Source organism: Zonotrichia leucophrys, chromosome 1, assembly GCF_028769735.1.
Source record: "Zonotrichia leucophrys gambelii isolate GWCS_2022_RI chromosome 1, RI_Zleu_2.0, whole genome shotgun sequence".
Lineage (NCBI taxonomy): Eukaryota > Metazoa > Chordata > Aves > Passeriformes > Passerellidae > Zonotrichia > Zonotrichia leucophrys.
This window is the reverse complement of record NC_088169.1, coordinates 32,940,173-32,963,407: the sequence shown is the minus strand read 5'-3', so window position 1 is coordinate 32,963,407 and position 23,235 is coordinate 32,940,173. Positions and strand designations below refer to the sequence as shown.

At 41.6% G+C, this 23,235-nt stretch overlaps 1 protein-coding gene across 1 annotated transcript in view; it reads left to right on the top strand.

Moving 5' to 3' along the window:
- Nucleotides 1-1,159: 1,159 nt before the first annotated feature.
- GABRB3 (gamma-aminobutyric acid type A receptor subunit beta3) overlaps nt 1,160-23,235 on the top strand; it is a 115,660-nt gene continuing 93,584 nt past the window's right edge. Inside the window, exons 1-3 of the mRNA XM_064711316.1 lie at nt 1,160-1,377; nt 1,551-1,642; nt 1,800-1,867. Of these exons, the coding sequence (XP_064567386.1) occupies nt 1,298-1,377; nt 1,551-1,642; nt 1,800-1,867 (240 nt within the window). The 5' untranslated portion in view covers nt 1,160-1,297. The remainder of the gene's footprint in view (nt 1,378-1,550; nt 1,643-1,799; nt 1,868-23,235) is intronic.

Below are 23,235 nucleotides of genomic sequence, written 5' to 3'. Positions count from 1 at the left end.
AAAAGAAAGACAAAGCTTTTCTCTCTTGGCTACTGAAATGTTGTGCTTTGTCATGGACCAGTGGCCATTGATTGCAATGTAACCAGAAGCAGAAGCTGGCCAAGGGCATGTCGGTACTTTCATGGGGCATGGTGAAGAGCTGGTGTGGTGGTGAGGAGCTGCCTCTGCAACCAAAGCCAATATCCCTAAGACAACATTCTTCTGTTTCCATGCCAATAAGTCCTGCTGAAAGTACTAATTAGCATGGAAGAAGATTAAAAATAATAACAACTGTGCTGTCTTCCCTCAATCAGTGTTTTATACAAAGTTGAGAGCATCCAGAAGCTCGCAGGAGACAACTCAACCTACATCTCTGGTACCAGTGCCACTTCCCCTCATTCCTGTCCCGTATGACAAGCCTGGCTACACACGTTTGGAACCCAGCAGAGCTTCTGCCTGGCAGAGCGCGTCCATCTCGGCCAGTACAGTGGCACCCTCGCAGGCACGGCTGAGGGAGCCTCAGGCCCGGCACCTGTACATGCACACCCCATCCCTGGCCGGGCAGAGGCAGCTTCAGGCCCTTGCAAGTCATGGCAGGGCTCCCAGGCCAGGCTCCCTCTCCCGCCCCGGCGGCTCACCCCGGGCACCGCTCCCAGGATGCGCCGCAGAGCAGGGAGCACAGTCCCCAAAACAGAGGCACGGCGTCGGGCAGCCCCTGCTCACCGGCTCCAGGGGGGAGCCTGCGGGCTGCCCCAGCCCCAAGGTCCCGCTCCGACCCCGGGGACAAGGAGCCGGCTGCGGGGAGACCCCGCGGGGACTGCCGGTGACCACGGCCGTCTCCGGGCCGGTGCCGTGCCGGGATCGGGCGTGCCCCGAGGCGGTGCCCGGGGAGCCGCCGCCCCTCGCTGCCGGTCCCGGCCCCGCCAGCCCCGCTCCCCCGCCGCCCCACCTCGGGCTCTCCGCCCGGAGGGACGACGGCGCCCTCCCTCCCTCCGTCCCTCCCCTCCCCTCCCGGCTGGCGGGAAGGCGGCGGCGGGCGGAGGGGAGGCGGCGGGCCGGGCTCCGGCGGAGGGCAGCTTCCTCCGGGGCTCGGCGGCGTCCGGCCGCGGGGCGAGCGCAGCCGGGTGCGCGGGCGGCTCCCGCGGGCCGGGTGGTGCTGCTGGGGCAGGGGGTGGGGGATTTTTTTTGGGGGGAGGGAGGGCGAGTGGGGGGAGAACGGGGACTGTCGCCTCCGCCTCTTCCTCAGCAGCAGCCGGGGCAGCCGGATCGCGGCGGCGGCTGCTGCTGCTGCTGCGCGAAGGGAGCGTGGAGCGGAGGGATGTGGGGCTTTGGGAGAGGCAGGATCTTCGGGATCTTCTCTGCTCCCGTCCTGGTGGCCGTGGTCTGCTGCGCCCAGAGGTAGGAGCCAGCGTGCCCCGGCGGCGGCGGCGCGGGATGCGTTTCTCCAGGGGAACAGGCTGATGCGCTCCCCCCGCCCTCCCCCTCCCGCCCCGCTCCCGCCGTCGCCCCTGGCCCCCGCACCCCGGCTTCTGCCGCTCCCGCCCGACACCCCCGTCTCTTTCTCCCCACAGTGTGAACGATCCCGGCAACATGTCCTTCGTGAAAGAAACTGTGGATAAATTGTTGAAGGGCTACGACATCCGCCTCCGGCCGGATTTCGGAGGTGAGTCGCCCTGCCCGGGCTGGCCGCCCGGCCATCTCCCCCGCGGCTGTCCCCGGTGCTGCCGCCGCTCCCGCACGGCGGCTCCGGCCACGCCGCCCGCCCGCCCGCGCTGCCGCGGCCCCTCCGGCCGCCGGCTCAAGCTCTGTTCTGCCTGCAGGTCCGCCCGTCTGCGTGGGGATGAACATCGACATCGCCAGCATCGACATGGTTTCCGAAGTCAACATGGTGAGTGGCGGGCGAGCCCGGCCGGCGCCGGGGCTGTCGCCCGGGTCACGGCCGCCCGTTTGCCGTCCCTCGTTTCTCACGAAGTCGCCGCTGTCTCGGCGGGCGGCCCCGGGGCTGCGCAGCGCTCCGAGCGCTGCCCTCTTCGCTTGAAAACTTTATTTCCCTGGAGACGCGCTTTCCTCTTTCCCCCTTTTCCACTCTCACTGCCGGCGGCCGTCTCCGCGAGTGTGCCGGGCCGCCGGTTTGCCCCAAGCCGCTTTCTCCTCCTGCTGTACCCCCGGGCGGTCGGAGCTCGCTGCTCCGCCGGGCCCCCGGCATCTGCCGCGGCCTCGCAGCCCGCGGGACGTGGAGCTGGATGCGGGGCGGGATGCGGGGCTGGACGCTGAGAGGGATGCGGAGCGGGATGCGGGGCGAGATGTGGACGGGATGCGGGGCGGCCGGCGGGCTTGCCGGGGCCGGTGGTGGAGGGCCGCGGCTATCGGCATCTCCCTACTTCTTGCGCTCTTCAGGGCAAAAAATCCGATCAGCCCAGCTTGTCTGTGGGTAAACTCTGACATGTGCGAGTGCTTTAAGGCTTGTTGAGCAGCCAGAGCCGGCGCGGTTGTGAAGGGACTTGGGAGGAATAGTATTCTAGTAGTGTCTCGGAAAGTGATGCTGTGTGGGCTGGCGTGTTCACCGATGGACAGGGAGGTGTTTAGTGCTTTTCTGCGTTTTGATCCTCTCGTCTGTATACCTTGATGATCCAATGTTAGAAGCTACAATTTCTGCTTGTCATCCTAATCCTAAATCTGAGGTGGATTTTTCATGTTCCTCAGCAAGTTACTCCTTCCCTCTGTGTCTCAGGTTTTTTTCCTTGTATTCTTCCTTTTGCAAACCTCGTGTAGAAAGACTCTGCAATGATGTCGTTACATTTATGGCATTAAAAATAATATGTATACGTTTGGAAGCTGATCTCTCCTGTAGTACATATGATGCTAACACTGCCCTACCTCTCCTTTCAATGCACTGTTGCAATGTTACGTGCTGGCGTATCTTGGCTTGATACATGTTCTCTGAATTTTCATTAATCCTGCCACTACTTTCACCCCCTCTACTTGAAATTCTGAGAGAGAAACTTTTGCTCTACATCTCATCTTCTAAAAAGTGTTTTTGACAGAGGTACAGTTACCCATTTGCAGTTAAAAGTGTCACCAATGGCAGCCTTTCTACTCATTCAGGAGGGAAAAAAATGAGATGGTTCTTACAAGAGTTTATCTTAGGCTTCACGCAGATTCAGGCAACTGCAGAGACACCTCATGTATTTGACAGGCTTTTCTGTACCTGTGGGATTTCTTCTCAAGTGAAAAAATTGGGAGCTGAATGAAAGCTTCTCTCTGAAGTGTAATTGAAAAATCTGACTTCACTATCCCCACTGCCACCTTCCCCACCTCTGGATATGTTCCAGTCTTAGGGAAGCATTACATGACTCATTAAATTAATATATAACACTGTGTATGTGAAGTGCCAGAGAGGCAATAAATATCAGAGAAAGGCATACTGAGATTGGAAAGAAAATTAGGGGATGTATGCTGCTTTTTGTGCTTTTTTCTTTCTTTTTTCCTAGCTGCAGGAAAGCCTATTAGGTTTAAATAACTTGTCCAACCCACTGTAGCAAGGGTATAAGGAAAAGTAAGTAATTACATGGGCTTCTTATGCTAGGCTGGGTAATCAGAGCCTCAGTGATGCAGGAGCTCCTCAGGAAGATGGTCAGTTTGTCCCCAGACTGTGTGTCAGTGCACCAAGTGCTTCAGTTTCTGGCTGCCCACTCTTGCCCATTAGTTACCAGAACAGCTGCAGAGAAGTGGAAGCTTTTTCCTGTGCCCTCTCATGGAGCAATGCAAAATCTGAAAAACATCAATACAGATCTTGCAACAGAAAGAAATGATGTGTTTCTGAAGCAGGTTGCTAGAGTACTTTTACTATAAAAACTGTAGTAGTTTACTTCGAGAAAAATGAGCAGGAAGGGCTTCTGATTGATGAACACCTTACTACAACCAGAATTTCAGCTAAGCTTGTCTCACCTGCCAGAAAAAGAAGTCATCTTTCACTAGGCACAGCTGTGTTCACATACTGCCTGAGTTGGTTACTTCACTTGTTTTAAGTAACTTTTTTCTGCTCTGCAAGAATTCTCATTCTTGTATATATCAATGTACAGCAAATATATATCAATGTATATCTCAGTGAACAGCGAATAAGGGTGAAGGAACAGAGCTTTTCAAGATTACTCAAGTATTTATTCTAAGTAGTAATTTGGGCAGGAAAAAAAAAGGCCTAGTTAGTTTGAAGACCTGAGGCATAGCTGTTGAACTTCATTCTGGTTGCCAAGTAAACTTTTAAACTTTGGCATATTCTTTCATTTAATTCCAAACAGATATTGTGAGTGTTGACCTTTAGCCTCATCAACTATTGAAATGTGTTACAAGAATTTCTCTGTGTGAACTGTGGTAGTGTGGACATTAATTCCTTTGATTTAAATCTAGACACTGGTGTAACCTTTTATAAATTAGCTTGTTAAAATTCATCTCTGTATTAAAAATAAAATAACCAGAGATTTACCATTCTTCAATTTTATGGACATAAATAAAATGTTATTACAGCAAGTTTTATTATGCTACTTTCTAGGCAGCCTGTAATATTGCTTTCAGTGACATGATGACAGTTCTTTGTAACAGGAATTACAGCTTGTATCATGCTCTTTTCTATTCATAATCAAACTCTAGGTTTATATATCATATATTCCTCTATGAATCTTTATTTGCTAACTGTTTATTAAGCTTTCCAGCATTTTAAAATTTTATTTGTATAGATATTTTTAGAATAGACTTACTGATAGCCATGTACATCTTCCTTGTATTACATGAAATGATTAACATTTCTCTTTATTTTTGATGCTGAAATGCTAAGCTGGATCAGGAGGACAGATGCAAGTATCAGAGTAGCAGACCATCAACTTGCTTTACTGAAAAGTTGTAAATAAGCAGTTTCTATTTGATTTCACAACATCTTGAAAATATTGAGTAGCATTAGTGAAATTGTAAACCTGTATGTTATAAAAAATCACATGATTAGATATTTATAATTTAAGTTACATATATATGGTAGCAAGGGGGAATTAATGAAGTTGCATATAAGAAGTGCATTGCTCAGGGAAGGGCTGCAGTCTGTTAATTACCTGCATATATGTCTATATCTATATGTCAGTGTGCTTTACTCCCCTGCTTAACCTGTACATACTTTCCCACAATTATTTGCCTATTTGACAAATGATATGTGTAACTGGCTACTTAAGCACCTACCTATTTTTGTGCCTACCACCAATAGCTGCATTTAGAACCACTATAAATTGTACAGAAATATAAATCTCCAAACAAAATACTGATCAATAATAAAAACAGATGTAATACTGAGAATATACTGTAAGTCATCTTACAAATAAAGAATATGGAAGATTACTGTTGCCAGGTTTCAATAACTTAGCCATAAATTTAGTCATTTTTCATTATTCAGGTTGATTTTATTTTGGTTTTGCTGTGTTTTTAGGTGTTTTGCTCACATTACATGAATTGAAAAAGAAATAGTTCTTGTACTTTTGCTAGTATGTCAGCCTATTTCCATTCAGACAAGTGACCACAATTTGCAGTTTTTTTAACAGTCTGATTCTTCTTGAATGTTTGGTCTGTGAATTAAATGCGTTAGTTTCAGCCATTCAATTTTCAAGCATCTAAATGCTTCTGTATCTTAGGAAGTTAAATAATCAATGCTTTGAATCTCCAAATAATCCCCTCTTTAAAGTCATTATTATAGCTGGAAGAGTAAAGTACTGTACTTTCATTTTACTATGATTTTAGAATGTTGTTTCATAGTTCATGGGAAATAATGCTATAAAGTGGATGGCGAAAACAAGGAGATTAGTGCAAAAATGAACCTTTCTTCTTTGAGATAATGTTTTGCAGAGAATAGGAAATGGGCTACTGCTCTCAGAAGTGCTGTCTGCATTGTCTTTGTTTGTAGAGAGGGCTTCAGAGTTGTCCATCTAGGGTTTTTCAAAGGTTCTAATTTTTATAAAATTAAACCAGCAAAACCCAGGAGGCATCATTTGCTATAAAGTCGTCCTGCTGTTTTGAGAATACTGTAGTCAGAAAATTAGTTTGACATAAAGTCAGACCTTAAAACAGATGAGTTGTTGTTTCTGAAAAAGATGTCATCTATTCTATGCTGTCACTCTAAAAAAGATGTAATCTCTTCTCTGCTAACACTGTAATTTTTATTTTTATGCATGTGCCTTTATAAAACTGCAAGTATGCATATGGGCATCATTGGGTGCCTGCTGATTTTTAAAGCGATTTTGACATCTTTCTGACAAGCTGTTTTAGTTGCTGCCCTACGGTTGACTCAACTTACTACTCATTGGGACTAAGTAGTGTCTATTTGCCTTGACAGGGATACACAAATAATTTTTTTTAGGTGAATTAATTCATACTTCACCTGAAGTTGTGAGGGTGCAGAACATCATGCTTCTGTTAATGAAATCTGTCACATCTTACTTTATATGATAAAAAATTTGTGGAACCTATTTATGTAAATTGAGATTTATAGCATTAGATGTCTAAGTGAGAGCTGGATTGCTAAACTCTACAAGTTTATGGAGTTGATGGAGGTCTAGAACAGAATGTGGATGCTTGGGCAAAGGTGTCTACTGTCATTTTGGCTTCACAGTCTCATACTTGTCCTCCTGTTTCCAGTCCAGGTTGATGCAGATCTCCTGCAAATCCTCTGCCATGTCTCTGTGTCCAGGTTTTAGACACGACAGCAGCTCCTGAAATTTAAACAACTGAGTCTTGTTCTTATCAATACAGTTGATGCAATTGAGAGATCTTAAAATAAAAAAGGCGATGTAATAGTGCTTCTTAGATATTTTAGGTGCCTCAAGGTGTTTTGTTCGGACTCCAGCTGCCTCTCTAGAACTTAAGTGAACCTGCATAGATCCTTTGCAGTACCTGCCAGCTCTATGCAGGGGTCCTGCATAATCCAGGCATCCAAAATGACACCAGGCACTTTTGCTTAGGTAACTGAATTGTTCCTTAGATGCACAGCCAAAGCCTATCCTCCAGGCTCCCTCTGGAATCAGAAGAAAGAGACAGTCACTATTTTGGAACAGATATCCGGAATAGATGTCTGTGTGGTTGTTATTTTTAAAATGGAAGGATTAATATTTCTGGGAGGTGTCCTTGTTTCCCGAATGGCTATGGAGAGAGCCAAGGCAACTTGGTTAGTTTTTGAGTACGCAAAATGTACACAAAAAGTTTTTGAGTGAAATGTAACCTGTGTTTCCAACGGGAAGTGTAGCTTATATTTCCTGCCATAAACAGATATTTCCTAATATTTAGCAGGCAGAATCTTGATATTACCTCCTGCAGGAAATCATAACCAAGTTTTCACAAACTTCGCTTTGAATATACAGATGGAGAAATTAAAAGAGTTGTTCTGATACAATGGTTACATAATCATATTGCAAACACCCATTTTCTGTCTAGAAAAGGATCCATGTGTGCAGTGCCTATTGCTAGTTCACAAATCACAGGAGTATAAAGTAGAATATGTAACTTTATACTCTGATTTTGCTTTTATATATTTTATAATTTAACTTTTTAAAAATTTAATAATTTTTAGGGAGAATAGTAGATCATACAATGGTAGAAAGACCACATAGATAATTTTGCATGTATGTGTATATATATTTGATACATACATACATGTATTTGATAGATAATATGGGGGGATAAAGGAAGCAGAAAGAAGTAGTGCCCAAGCAGGGAAGGATCTCCTGAGGCCATCATGGCCCTGCAGAGTGCTGTCACTGTGCTGGTGATGAGCCAGCATCCGTCCACTACAAGAGGGGCACAGCAACAGGCACCGATCCTGTCACCTGCTCTCTAGTTACCAGCTGGCCACAAGATCACCCATCCTCTGCCTTGTCTCCATCTGTTTTTCTTCCTCAGTACAGTACCCATGAACTCCCCCAGCCCACCTCACTTTCTCTCTCTCCATCTCTGTCATGTTTCATAGTTGTTATTGACAGAGAGAGAGAAAGAAGTGCTTGTAGCAGACGGTGTGATAGGGAAATGACTCCTGTTTGTCCAGGGGAATTGATGACAGGCTTCTGCTTATCTGCAGTGGAAAGCAGCTACCCTGAAGGGGAAGGAATACCTGCTCATGCAGAGACAGGGAGGTAGTAAATGTTGCTGGGAGGTGCCAATAGACTATTTAAAAACCAGCTCCAGCTGCCAGCATTGAATCATCCAGACTGGGATGATGAAATAGATATGATCTGTGATGACATCAATCTGGAATAATTGCAAGCATTCCATGGACAGAAAGGGATTCAAAATTATGATTACAAACTAGAGGAATAGCCCAAATAAAGAGGGAGCAAGCATGAAGTGCTGTGTTATATAAGGAATGATGAATCCATTATTTAAAATGATAAAAATTTGGCTAAGCAGTAGAACACTAAAAAAAGGTCTTATTGGACCAGAATCTAAAGCAAATGAAAAAATCACAGGTGCAGTATAATTGAAAAAAAAACACATCTTACCTTGGGGTACATAAATAGAAGGGTCATTCACAAGACACAGAGTTTGCTTTGTCATTAGTTAAGCCTGAGCAGGAATGTTGTGTCCAATGTTTCCTCATTGACTTTCAGGGAGATGGAAAGAAGCAGGAGGTGTAAGGAACAGAAAAAAACTGTTTCTAATTAAAATAAGTATAAAAGAGGGCATATGCGGGGACGTTGAAGTAAATGGGTTTGTTTAATACTGAAAGATAGGATGGGGAGAAGAAATAAAAGTTCTCAATAAGTAGGATGCTGGCAGTGAGAGAATGATGATCAGTTGCTCTTTGGAACCAACTAAATTAAGATCTGAAGAAATTAGGGAATTGATTTCCAATTGGTTTTCATCTAACTACATTTTTTGTAGCATCTCCTTTTTTCAGGTTTTCAAGAAGGAATTAGATAAATACCTCTTCCAGTGGTGTTGCTCCTGCCTTTGGGGAGGCTGGGCTAGCTGATGCTTTGAGCTGTTTTCCAGCACTCTGTTTCTGAGAATCTCTGCTCTGATTTCATTATTATTTCTGTCAGTCCTCACAAGTGTGTCTTGGTGTGGTTTCCGCTGCTCCTGCTGGTATCATGCTGATGCCTCAGAAGATGAGAAGTTTCCCATAGGACATTTGTAAATAAATGCCAGTGCCATAAGTATATGCCTTGCCAGCTGAGATGTCATTGGGCACCAACATTGTATATGAATCTTTATTATATTCTTAGTACCTTTGCGTCCATTGCACCAGGTGTCACATGTATGTTCTTTCAAATATACATAGTAATCATTGAAAAAAGTTATGAAACTACAGGGTCAGGATTTCTGTGCATATATACATTATATATTTTTACTTCTGTTGAAAGACTTTTATAATGCCCAGGTAATGAAGAAGTGCACTAATTTAAGTCAACAGGAATGGAAAATTGACAGAAGCTTTATGAATTTTTACCTACTCTATACCTAGCAATTTTTTTTCACTCCCTTGAAGACAGAAAGAAAAAGAGATAAAGGAAAGAGGGATATTTATACGAAGATCTTTAAAAGTGCACTGAATTTTTATTTAGATAGTTTAATGTCTTTAGTGATACAGAAAGCTTGGCAATTTGATAAAGTCATGGCAGGCAATGTCATGCTTGGCAGAAGAAAACAGACAGAGAAACTTCCATGACACAACTGCCACAAGGGTCCTCAGTGCCAAATGTCCTGACTGCTGCTTGCTGGTGGTGGATACTTGGGGAGGAGACCAATAAACATGTTACTGCTTCTCTAGGTTGCTTTTACCATGGCCAGTGGTTTGTAACTTGAAGAGAGTACCTTTTGTTTAGGTGCCACCAGAGCACTGGGATGATTTAGTAAAAAAATCACTTTTCCCCACAGTTTTCCTTTTAATAAAGATATGATTATATAAAGAATTTAAACTTGGGTAGTATCAAGTGCAATCCATCAATACTGAAGGATAATAAAAAACTTTCAGTGGAAGAAGTTGAATAATATTAAGCTACCATTAGGGGTTTTAGCTTATCCAGGACAAAGTTTTTTTTTTTCTCTCCTGTGACGTGGAGTCATAAAAAATAGCTGGAAGAAGAAGAATTTCAAAGCAATGGTTTATTTAATATTTGTAATTGACTGTCACAGTTCCTCATAACTACAGATATTGCAAGGAAAAAAATCCTCGAGTCTGAGCATGTCTAATTCATTATTCACTATTACAGATTTGAACCGATATCTTTGGCAAAATAATTTGTTCTCTCAGCAGTTAGGAGCTGGTTACAGGTCGCTGTGATAATGTAATCTGCAATATGAATGTAATATTGCACGCAGCAGAGAGGGAAGATAAAACAGCTGTGCTGGGAGGTCTGCAGTTACACTGGATAATTGGCAGTTCAATAGCAGTTAATGACTTTTTTCTTAATACTAATATGAATGTTGAATTTTCATTAGTTCATGGGTATGTCTCCATGGCACAATACAGCACTCTGCAGAGATGTCAGAGGTACCTCTGGTGCAGCTAGTAGAATTTCTGGATGCTGTGAAGTTATGTCAACATGGAGCTCTGTACAGAATGGTTGTACCAGTGGGAGTTGGGTCTCAGAATAAGACTTGTCTCACAAGCTTTAAATAGGTTATCTGCTGTATGACCAGCATCCAGCCAGAGCTGATCATCAGAGTGCCCTTTAACAGAGAGGAGCACTTCCATAAGGGAATATTTTTTGTTCTAAAACAGGTATTTAAGACAAGGACAACTGGTCCCCCTGGAGTACCTATCTGGAGGTACTAATAGGGCAATGGGATGGAAAAGACAATGAGAGGAGTTGACTGACTTAGGATAAATGCTTTTTTCCAGTTCATGTTGGAATGAATTCCACCTGTTTCTCCATCTTAACCTGCCTTTTTGAAGATAATTAGAAGACAGCCCTGAACTGGCACACAGCTGAGCTTTAGTTGACTAAGTAGTATTAGCCAGCAGGTCAATGCCCTGCATGTGAATTCTGTGCACAGTGTGAACTTGCAGAGGGTTTTTCATATAGATTTTGTGTGAATTCTGAATCAAAATACATGTAGGACAGAGAAGATAGGCTTTGAAAGTAACCTCAAATGCATGTGATTAAAAATAGGTCATCCCTTGTTCTTCAAATTGAGATGCAAGATAGCTCCACTGTCTTACTCTGCTGGTCTGTTAACACTGAAGTTACTTGAAAGAAAGAGTTTCATTCCCCTAATTATGACTTGTTCACACGAGGGATATTTTAAGGTTTCCCATTCTGGTTGTTCCTTACCCATCGTGGCTTTAGCACGTGAGCTCATTGCTTAGCTGCAATGTCAAAGGTTGGGCTGCAGTCCAATGCAGGTGCACCTGAGCTCTGCTGGGCAGGGTCCTTCATGCTTTTGGACTGGGCTGAAGAACAATCAAAAATCTGAGGGCTTTGCCTTCCAGGAGCTGCACTTGGCTGTGCAGGGAATCAGAGCCCCTGTCACATTTTTCAGTGGGGAAATAATTCAGGAGGAGTAAGAAATTGAATCTTCCAGATTTAGAAGCCTAAAATATAAATTAATTTTCTTTCTTTATCAGATGTTATTTTGTAAACAGATGACCGTTTTTCTTGGTGTTTCCTGATGACCATTTTCCCTGGCCAGGTGCTGATTTCTTATGCTACTGTGCCTTTTAGAATGCACTGAAAGATTGAAGTTGAAAATACTAGATGATACAAAATTGCACTTAAATTCTCAATATTAGTGGATAATGTGGCAAGTCTTGTTGTTAAAGATACAAAGAATTTATTTAAGCCTTTTTTCATAATATAACACACTGACATGTCTTTTTTTCTCTGCATCAGAAGTGATTTGCTTTAGCTTCTGACCTCCTAGGCTATTTAGATAGGAATCCTGTGTTAGTCATTTGGACTTTCTAAGCATTTTCCAATCATTTACGATAGGTTTCTATTTGGATAACAAAAGTATCACCCAAACCAACTGGAACTTTACATAGGAAGAGGTCTTCAGGATTTGCAGAACAGGATATCTGACCCTTAGTTTTGGTTTTGAGCCACAGAGTATGGCATTGCTAAATTTCAGAGTTGTGGTGCTCCTGATATCTGTAGAATGTCAGTACTTACATGCTTAAGCCCAGCACGTGTGCTCAGTCATGCACTTGTTTGTCAGTCACTAGCATGTATTTGTCTCAGCAGTTTCCCAGGTTTGATACTCTCTGGAGGTCAGCACATGCCAGCTCCACTGCTCATTGGCAACTTGGATGCAGCTAGTTGTGCTGGGAAATCAGTTAATCTAGGTAGAAACAAATTGTGCTGTGCAACAACACTTGTCCTCCAGACAAGAAAACTCCTTGGCTCACTTCATTTGTTAGGTTAGATCTATCCAGAAAGTGCAATTCATTGCATCCCTGTGAGGTTACATAGCCATCATTTCTAGTGGGAGAGCTGGACTCTCCAGAGGGCCATGCAGCTGGTTTGATTGGCAGATCTGTATTAGAAGACAGCTCATTGTAGAGCTCAATGAGCTTGTAGATAATTCATTGTGCCTTGTTTCTTTCCATTCTCTGTACAGTGAATGTGGCTTAAGACAAATGCTCATCTGTTACCCTTCTGGCAGTCAGTGACGTGAATGCCACCTGCATTGGTGTCAGAGCTGTCAGCTCTTCTTTTTTTCCTCTTTGAGAAAATAGGTGGACAGATATTCCCTGCGTGTTGGGAAACTGCTGTTGCAGGCTTGTTTATGAGGGGTGAACTCTGTCTCTTGGTCTTGCTTGGCTTCATGCCCCTTTACAGCAGCTCCATGCAGTCCAAATGCTGCATGGTGCCCTGCCTGACTGAGCAGAAAGATGTGGCAGGTGAGAGATAGCCACTGAAGAAGAGAAGAGGGAGCTTGAGGTGGAACACAGGGCAGCTACACTGGGCAGTTTACCTGCACTTAAGGCCAGAGGAGATGTTGTTCACTTCAGTTTAGGTAGATAAGGGTCTATAGGTGAAGGACTTCCAGCATACTTACTTTGTGAAAACAAACAAAAGAAAGTATCAGAGTCCCATAAGCAGCCTTTGTTAGGTACCTGGAACGTAGGTGCAAATTAATTGCACAGATGGGATGGACTGAATTTCACTTTAACCTTGTGTGACAGAGAGAGCAGGTTGTCCTTGGGCAGTAAGGGCTTATGCAATGTGTAGAGAAGTAGTTAGCAGTAGCTGTGTGTGTTTGTGTGATGAACGAGAGGTGATTAAGAGAAATCAATTTTAAGGAGAAAATATCTCATTTCCTTTTAATCAAAAAAAATGTCTCCTTTGGCATTTCATCCTTTTTTTCCCCCCAGAAAAATGGTTGAGCTAGCTGGGGAATAACTTAGCTATTTTAAAAATGCTGATAATCTGCCTGCAATTCTTTTTATAAACCATCCCCCTTAAATGGACAGGAAAAAAAAAAAAAAAGAGGAATAAAAAGATGGGCAGTGAATTAGCAAATGCATTTAAGGTAGTTGATCAGCTTATCTTTCCAGTAGACCCACTTTAGTCACATGCTCATATATTATTAACCTGACTGCATCAAGGCTAATACTGTATGTCTTTCCCAGCATACCCATTTATGTGGCATTGGGTGCCTTTTGAATTGGATGCTGGTGCTGTAATTTGGAAAGGGAAGCCAGAAGTTTGCATAATGTAATCTTGTTATCCATTAGTATAATATTCTTTATTGGTTTTATAAATATCTTTGTAATACCATCATGAGTGATCTGGAAGATGGGATACCTCCCACGCTGGTATTCTATGATTTCATCATCTTTACATTAAAAAGAAAAGCTTTAACCTCCAAAAAAGATCCCTTTTGCATGGCCTTCCTCAAGGAATCACCTAGCCCTAACGCTTGTGGTGTTATGCATTTCTTTCATTAGCCAGATCTATAAGGATCTCATTTACAATCTTGCATTATATTCCTGTAAGTTACTTATTCCTGTAAGTTTCTATACACACACATGTATAGACACATCATTTAGTAACCTGCTGGCACAAAGGTTTCTATATGTGCAAGGTGGTCTAAATAAAAAAGAATTACTCTACTGAGATGTAAGTATATCCATTAATTTGACTGCTGGTGCTCAGTGAGCAGCTGTCTTTAAGACAGAAGTCACAGTCATTTACTGCTACTTTTCCCTGCAAGTCCCTGAATGATTTTTGTTAATAACTTGAGCAAGTGACCAAATCTCATGAGACTCCTGTATGAATCTTCTGCAATTTTTCTTTCTCATCCCTCTTGACTTTTGATTATTCACATCTTTTGTGCTGGAAAGCAGGAGGCTGGGTTTTTCTCATCATTGTTTTAATAGTCTTTTTCCTGGGATATGTAGTCTCAAAAAGACCCCAAAAACAACAAACCCCGAAAAACAAACAAAAAACCTGTTGTAGGAAAAACCAAATCCATCCCTCTCTCTAAAAACACTGCTGAATGAAACTAAATGCAAACATAGCTTACTACTCTCTGACACACAATTAGCTAGCTCTTCTGGGCTTGATGCTGCAAAATATGGTAATAGATGAGTTCTAAAATTCTTTGCACCTCTGTATACCATTTGTTTTTAACATTTGCATGACTTTGAATGTCATCTGTACCCTAATGTGTGTGGCACTGTTAAATCCTATGTCTCTTTATATATTCATGTTATTGTGGTGCCCTTCATGATCATAAAACAAGAGCAAACCTGAAATAAAATGTTATGATGAATCTATACTTAATGGCAGATCACTTCGGAGGGATTCGATTAAAACATGGCAATAATGCAGTAACAGTGCTGAAGATTCAGAAGATGGATTTAGTTAATTGCTTCTAGAGGACACAAAATTAAACACTACCTTTCAAAAATGAGTGATAAATCTTCAGATACATGGAAATAATGGGTATGAAAAATTGACTAGATGTAATGTTGATGAAGGCAATCAAAAGGATGAAAGTGTCAGGATTACTTTTCAATCTGTCATTGAACTGTGGTCATCTATCACTGCAACTAGATTTTGTCCTAGCTCTTACTATGGCCACTAGTACATTTCCATCTTCTTCTCCGTTGTTCCCTTCATGTCTTTTATTCTGTGGTCATCTTTTGTTGTTAGAAGGGTGATATTTTTTCATCAGTTTGTGCAGCATCACCAACCCCCTGCCAGTTAGGCTGTTTCATATTCTTCAAGATGCCCTTGCCTACAGCCAGCGCCCCGGCCTCAGTGCTGAATGCTCAGCCTCAAGTCCTTTGCCATGTTGCCTTTTCTGCTGGTGTGGCAGAGCTGTCAGTAATTTTATTTATTTATTTATTTATTTATTTATGTTTTATGGTATGCTAATTTCTTTGAAAACAGAAAGTGCTTATTTTTAATGATCCTGTTACATGACTTACTTGTTTATTTATTTTGACTTTTGACTTGAATAGCAGATATTTGTGCTGTATAATGAAATATAAGAAGGGTTATATTTATTAAAAAGGTTGCTGTACCAGACCTTTGAAAAAAAAAAATCCTCCGGTATACTCCTACCCGTGCTTTTGCTGCAATGAGCCATACCATAACTGACTGTTTCTAATGGCGTTAGAGAATGCAAGGAAGGAAGGTGGGAGGGAATTTTTTGATGTTTAGGTTACTCTATGATCACAGTGGAGTGGAAGTTCAATTTTATTTGGTTATCATCACTCAGCAGGGACAGGGTATCTTGATTGTTTTTCAAAAAACCCATCGGTAAAGAGGCAGGCACTCAGAAGCAGCTGTAGTCTCCATGTCATCAAAATCATGTATTCAATAATCCTCCAAGGCAGTTGTTTTATTGATTGACTGAAAAAACTCCAGAGGAGACTAGTTTAGCATATTATGTCATATCAGACTTCTAAGGAACATATTGTCTTTTCTTTTCCAGGGCAAATACTGTGTCAAATTTGGCTGTTACATGCAGTGGTGCAATTCCAGTGGTCAAAGAGAAGGGGTTTTGGCCCAACTTGTGTTGTCTGTCATACAGAATGGCAGAGGCAAATCCATCCAGCACTACTGCCGATATCCCAACTATCAGTTATCCCATTGTGTCATCGTAGGATGGCACCAAAGCTACAGATCTTCACACCAAGAGCGGAATTTTTAAGTAGTTAGGTATCATCACCTGAATTTTTAGGTGCTTTGAAGGGCAAGGAATGGCCGTGTTTCCAATTCTGTGTATAATCCCTGAAAAACTAGGACCCCAACATTGTGAGTATTTGAGTGTGTGCTAAAAGCAGCAGCAGAATTGTATGTAATTACAAAACTGAATTAAAAAAACACTTCAAATCTTCATTTCTTTGATTTTTTTTTCAGACATTACCTGTCGCTTGATATGTACAAATTTTATGATTCATCCTGCCCACTCTTTCTTTTTTTCATTTTTTAAACAAAAGTAGCACAATATGTAACAGAACTGGGGCTGTGTTCAGTTAAACATCTTCTTACAGATGTGATCAGTATCATTCCTCAGGTTTGCAAGAATATTGGCTGGAGCTCTCAAATGACGATGTGTTTCTAAAACCTGCCCTTTTGCATTAATTACTCTCCAGCTTATCTTGTTAATAGAGGGTACTCTTTAGTGGCCAATAATAATAATGCCAGTCAGGATTCCTGCTGATACCTTTCTAGTGTTGTTATGTAAGATTTATGTATGAAAAGGAGATTTTTAATCTAGAGGTCTAGGAAATAACCAGATCCTTTTCTGGGCTCTAGGTGTTGCATGTTGTTTGAGCACAAGAGACTAAATAAGAAACTGAGGATTCTCTTTGGGCATGCTGTTGAAAATGCCTCCCTGGAGCTAATACTCTCTTTCTGTCTGGGTGAGATACAGAAAGGAGCTTGTCAGGCTGAGCAGAAAATAGAATTTGTGTGCAACGGGCTCTGTTTGACACTTAGAGGACTTGTCTTTCTTATTTCTGTAGTCCTTACTGTGCTGCAGTTCATGCTGAGGGCTGGCTCAGCCTGGCTAGCTTGGGAAATGAGGAAAAAGAAGGTGTTTTGAGACAACCTCTCCCATTTTCCCCTTGAGCTGTTCTATTCTATCTGATGGAGATCAAAATATTTTCTTAATTCTTTTCAAGCTAAACTCCCAGTGAAAAATATGAAATCTAAATAAAAAATTTGTTATATCAACCAACAGGTCCAACACCATTTTTTCCCTTTGTTTTCCCTTTACAGGAATAAACAAACCAGAGTATTAAACATGATTAAAGGGGAGGCAACATGTTTTTTTTTAATTATTCAGTAATTTTTAGAGCCTTGGTGTCATTTAGAGTTAGTATACATCCCAAAGAAATTTTAAAAGACTGTACAGTTCAACAGTTACTGCTGGACCATGAAGAAATATCCCCAAGAACTGAATTTCCCTGAGCTTTATTTTATTGTAGTGTGTATCTGTGTTTCTTCTGCTGCCCCACCACAACTCCTGACTTCCAGAAAAAAACGTAGTGGGCGGGCCATGTACAGACATTGCTGCCATTAGGTTACTTCACAACAGATGCTGGAAAACATTCCTGAGTTCTCTAACTCCAACCAGCCCTACCAGTAAATTCTTGGAGCACTCACATGTGGTTTTGGCCCCTGCTAGCTCTTTCCAGGTTTTCCAAGCACTGCCAGGAGTCTGCAAGTGCCAGAGTTGCTTCTGACACCCAGCTAACATATGGACACCCCATTTTGGAGGGTGAGATTGTCTAATAGTAAGGAATTGAGATGCCAGAGTATATGTTTAATATTCTAGTCATGTTTAATCCACTAGTAGAGAGATAGCTATAGAGTCTCTTTGAGAAATTTATCTACTGATCTGCAGGCCTAATAAATTCAGCTTTTTTTGTGGTACCAGAAGTACTGTCTGTACTGCATTTAACCTTATTAAGCATCCTCACTAAGCCATACATGTTGAACTTTTAAATAGAGGTGAATTCTCAGCAGGAATTCAGAGTTGGTAAAAATTCCCTGCAGTTTTCTGTGACAAAAGGCTCCAGTGATGTTTGCAGTTTAGCTTTTCCCAAATAATTTTTTTCTGGACAAAAAAATTATGTGTGCAGGGCTCCTGGCTCAAGCCTCAGAGCTACAGCTAATGCTGCAGTGGCAAGGTATCTCTGCTGGGTGCCATAGCCAGTTGTGTGATGCCATCACCTTGTTCTTTTCATCCTTGGCACCATTAGAGTGCTTTTATCATGCAAATTTAGCTTCCACCTTCCTTTATAGCACTCCAAAGAAATAATTCATAGTCAGTATGTATAAGAGATGAGGGAAAAAGTGTTAATAAAGTTAACATGGATAAAAATTTGTTTGATGTAAACTGATCAAATTAGGTGGCTTTTTTAATGCCATATAGAATTACTGTGGAGGCTTTATGTTAACAAAATTTTGTATTTTGTAATCAAATCAGTGGAAAAGGAGGCCAGGAGACATTGCCATTCCTAGCAGCAATCTGTAAGATTTCCATTAAAAAATGCCTTCTTGGCACTGAGCTACCTGTGTGCTCTGCAGGAGGACCTCACGAGGTCCAGAGTCTGTTTCTGCCCAAACATGTCCTGGCTCCAGTGAAGAGTCTGACAAGTGAGATGTGGGCGAGGAATAGGTAGTTTACAAGTCCAAAGCATAACACAATCTGTAAGGAGATGGATTACCAGAATGTCATGTTTACTATGTGTTTGAAATAACTGGAAATCACTTTTCATTAATAGGTCTCAAAGTTCCATCTAAAGGTGCTTAAACGTCTTGTGCTGGAGGGCAATAGATGAGAAAGGAAGCATGTCCTAGATCCTTCAGCTGACCAGTGAAACCTGTATTCCTGAGGTCTGGTCCAATTTTTGGTGACAAAAGCTGGTGCTGTTCAGCCCAGTAGGTGAAGATCTGTGGACTGCAGCTGGGTGGCCAATGTCCATATTAAATGCTGAGAGTTCGCTTTGTAGAAGTAGTTCTGGTTTGGTTCAGTGGGCATAATTCATAGTTGGTGCTCTAGGTATGCTTATGGAGAGCACCTCTGGCTTGAGTCCATCCAAGTTGTATCGAAAAGTTGTAGATCCTCCATCCTTGAAAGCATTGAAGGTCATGTTGGATGGGGCTTTGAGCAACCTGGGATAGTGGAAGGTAGCCCTGCCCAGGGCCGTGGGGTTGGAACTAGGTGGTGTTTAAAGTCCCTTCCCATCCAGAACTCCCTGTTACTCTACAATTCTGTGGCATGCTCCAGAGCAGGTTTGCAGCATGCACCAAGGTGTAGAAAGGGAGACAGTTTGGCAGATGCACTTCAAAAGCATATTCCCAATTAGAACCACAGTGCTAATATAGACAACTCAAAGCCATACTGACTCCTGTTTCTAGAATTAATTGTCATTTCATTTTGGGACACTGAAGCACATCTCCATCTGATGTGTTACTTATTCATGACTTAATTAGCAAATACTTTGAAGTGATACCTTCCTCTTTACTCTCATTTTTTGACTGTTTGTGAGTGGCAGTGATAAACAGGTGTAAGAAATGCTGTGTCAGTTCATACCAAATGTGTCTTAGCCCAGTATCATATCTCTCACTAGGGCTAGTGTCAGATACTTAATAAATAACAAAAAAAAAAAAGCCATGTTTCCCTGGAAATTCTCCCAGCATCCATGACTTTGCTTCAGGAATATATGTGGTTGCAATTGGTTTCATAATGCTTAATCCAAAGGACATTAAAATAAATTATTCTGCTTATTTAGCCTATGTGCACCTACATGAAGGGAATAGCTATATATAAGTTTTAGCCACGTTTTTTCTTGTACATCATACTTTTCTACAACATATTGTTGTAATTCTCATCATCATCATTGTTAGCTACGCTCATTAAATCCCCAGAGCTGCCCAGTGTTAACTACTGACACTGCCATGAAATCTGCCTCTGTGCACACGTGCAGATTTTGGAAGTTGCTTACTTTCACCAGCTGTTGTCTCTGAATGTCAGAAAACTTCCAGATGCAAGCAGTATAAAGCAGTTTGTGTCTGTCTGTGGCTGTAACAGGAAAAAGCTGCAAACTGTACCTTAAATTTCTGGACTTTCTAGTCCAGAATTTTGCAAGCAGCAGATCTTTTGCATTAATTTGCACTAGTCCTCAAAAATCTTTTGGAAGTAATGTTTGAATTATGCTACTGGAAATTCAGGAAGAGAAAATCCAAATGTCTTTGAATATTCAGTCATGGATTAATGGAGACTATTCCTCAAGCTCCTTTTGCTTACAATACCGAGCTCCACGGTATAAGGTAGTGTGTAATCCCTGAGATGAGAGTTTTTGATGACTTCAATGAACTTTAAAAAAAGAAACTGTAATACATTTTGAAAGAATTTAAAATCTGTATTTTTTTAATGCAGAATAGGAATTGAGAGCAGATGAGGTATTCTTTCTGTAACTCGTGACTCCTCCTTTCTAAAAAGATAAAGCTTCAGAACTAAGTCATTGTGAAATCTGGGGCAGGAAATCCAATACAACTCAGGTTTAAGTATTGCATCTCAGGGAGTGGACAATAATTTGTATTTGCTTCATAAAAAAAGTGGAAAACAGGATTATTTTCCTGTAGGGAGGTCATTCTTGAGGTATAGAACCTGAAGACAAACACCCTTAATCAGGAGTTAGTGGCAAGTCCCCCAGTGTCTAAGATTAGACATAATTTGTGCTTCCTACTACACACACAGACCTTTCACTGACATAGTCTTAATTTTTCAGAGTGTACTTTCTCAGGTTCTTCACCTCAGCATCTTTTTTGCTGTTATCTACCCTGGAACCAGTGTAGAGTTTTCCAGATAAGTCAATTGCTGTAGTTTCAGGTGTGCTGAAGAGCAGGAGGTGAACAGAAAGTGGGCAGACAAAGGGAGAAGCTAATCCTTGCTGCAGAGTGCTCAAAAATCCCTCCAGTGGTTTATTTCAAGTGGGTTTTTTTTCAGTTCAAAGACTTTTTTCACCAAATGACCAGATGGTGCAAGAGAATTCACAAGTACCTAGACATTCTTCACCCTTCCTTTAGGACAGCTATGAGTTTTTAGACTCCAGTGTGGATTCCTGCTGTGATCAGATAGGAGACAGACTCAAGGTGCCTTTTGAGGAATTAAAACTCTTAGTTTGGCAGGGTATAAAGAAAAGGCTCTTTAGAAGGCTTCTGAAAGAATTCTGGAGTTTAGGGCAGGAGCACACCAAGTAGTAGATTTAATATTATTATCTTAATGCTGATTTTTTCCTATGTACTTCTAATTTAATATGAAACTGAATACTGAATAATATAATACTGAAACACTTACAGAGATGTTGCAACAAAACATTGATTTTCTTCAATGACTTTTTTTTTCTAAATTACATTTTCTCAAAATCAATATATTTTGGCAGACAAATTTTGATGATACTTTTTATCATTGTGGGATCAACTACAATGCTATTGGAATCTACTCATTATGGTCCTAAGCACTCCTAGCAAAGTAGAGTGTGTATGTAACAAAGCCACTTTCTCTGTGCCTGCTGAATCCCTTTGGCAGAAGTGGGAAAATAAAGATTTAAAATAGCTTTTGTTTACTTAGTACTATGGCACAGCTGACCCAGGAATGCAGAAGTGGATTAAAGCCCAAGCTTTAAAGTTCTGTTGTCACTGTTATTTTAGACAGCACAGGTAAAACCAGTATTTCAACATATGATGGCCACTCCTGTGGTTTGTAATTTAGTCCATGTCATGTTCTAGGAGGTCTCTGTTTGAAATCAGTTTATTGCATAGATATGATTCACCATTTATTTGATTATTTCTTTTTTATGGTTTTTTTTCCAAAAAAGTGTGCCTAAAAAAATTTAATCCTTCCCAGTGGGATCCACATGCATCCGATACTTTCAGAGAAGTAAGCATCACATACCTATTAAATATTTCTCGGAGGGTTTATAGTTGCAATCAATTCTGACTGACTAGTCTCAAAAGATAACATGTGAACACAGCCTATTAGCCAGATCTTTATAAGCCATTGTAAAGTTACATCCACTCAAAAAGGTCTGCTGCTCTTGGGGTATTGTTTCCTCTATGAAGTTGGCTAAATGACTGCATGAAGTGTGTGGCTGTCACTGTGGACAGGGCAGATGTGAAGGATTGTCAAGCTGTTTTATCTGATGCAGGCCAAGATGAAAGGTGTAGCACTAGGACTGGGTGTGCCAGCCAGCACTGTGTGCACAGATACAGCAGCTTATCCTTAAACACCCTGTCAGCAGGCTGAACTGAAGCAGAGCCAGACTAAGAGTTGTTCTATACCAGGATTGTAGAAGTCATTAACTGATGCATGCATTGATTAGATTTTTAATTCCTAGGTAAGACCACAGGTATCACAAAAACCACAGAAAGCCCTCAGCTCTTCAGCACAGACTTAGAGCTGGGGCCATGCTGGGATAATTATGTACTCCTTAAGATCCTGCTGTTCTGCTTACAGTCCAAGCTCAGGAAAGTAGGTCCAGGTATGCGCAGTGATGTGGCATTTTAAAAGCCATGTCATTGAATTAGAGTGATTGCCACTGGAGGTGCAAGACTGCTTTACAAATTGCTTTAAAATAGAGGCTGAATCTCCATGAATCTTATGCTTGATGCATAATTTGCCCATTTATTTTCACAATAGAATTATTTAATATGTTTTTTACACTTTAACCACCACAGAAAGTACATCTTTTATATCCTTAATAACTTGTGCAGCTACATATATATTATTGAATTATAGCGAGGAGGAAAGGAAATATTGCAGATGAAACTGAAAAGGTTTTTTGAAGTTGCAGTATTATCAGTGGTGTCTTCCAGTGAGGTTGCTAGTAGCAAGCAACAAGCTGCCTTCTTGCCAGAACCTTCTGAATTGCTGCAGAAAGTTTTTTTTCTTGTTCTTGGTGCTGACACATGACATGCATCTCAGATGGTGGCCTGGGAGCATTGTCATGCACCCAATACAGATGACAGACTTGTTTCTTTGATAAGATCATCCCATCACTCAAGACATGTGCCAGCACCTGCAATATCTCACTTCTGAAGTTAGTGCAGAAAACTGTGACTATTTTGTATCAATTGAGAATTTTATTTAAAGGTGCTTTATATCATCTCTTGTATGAATAGGAGATAGGATGGTATTCTAATATGCTGCATTTCAATAATTTAGTTTAGATTTGGTGCACTAGAATAAAGTTATGGATGTAATTGATTGCCCTCCATAAACTGCCCAGGTTTTGCTCAGGTTATTTTTGGGGGAAAA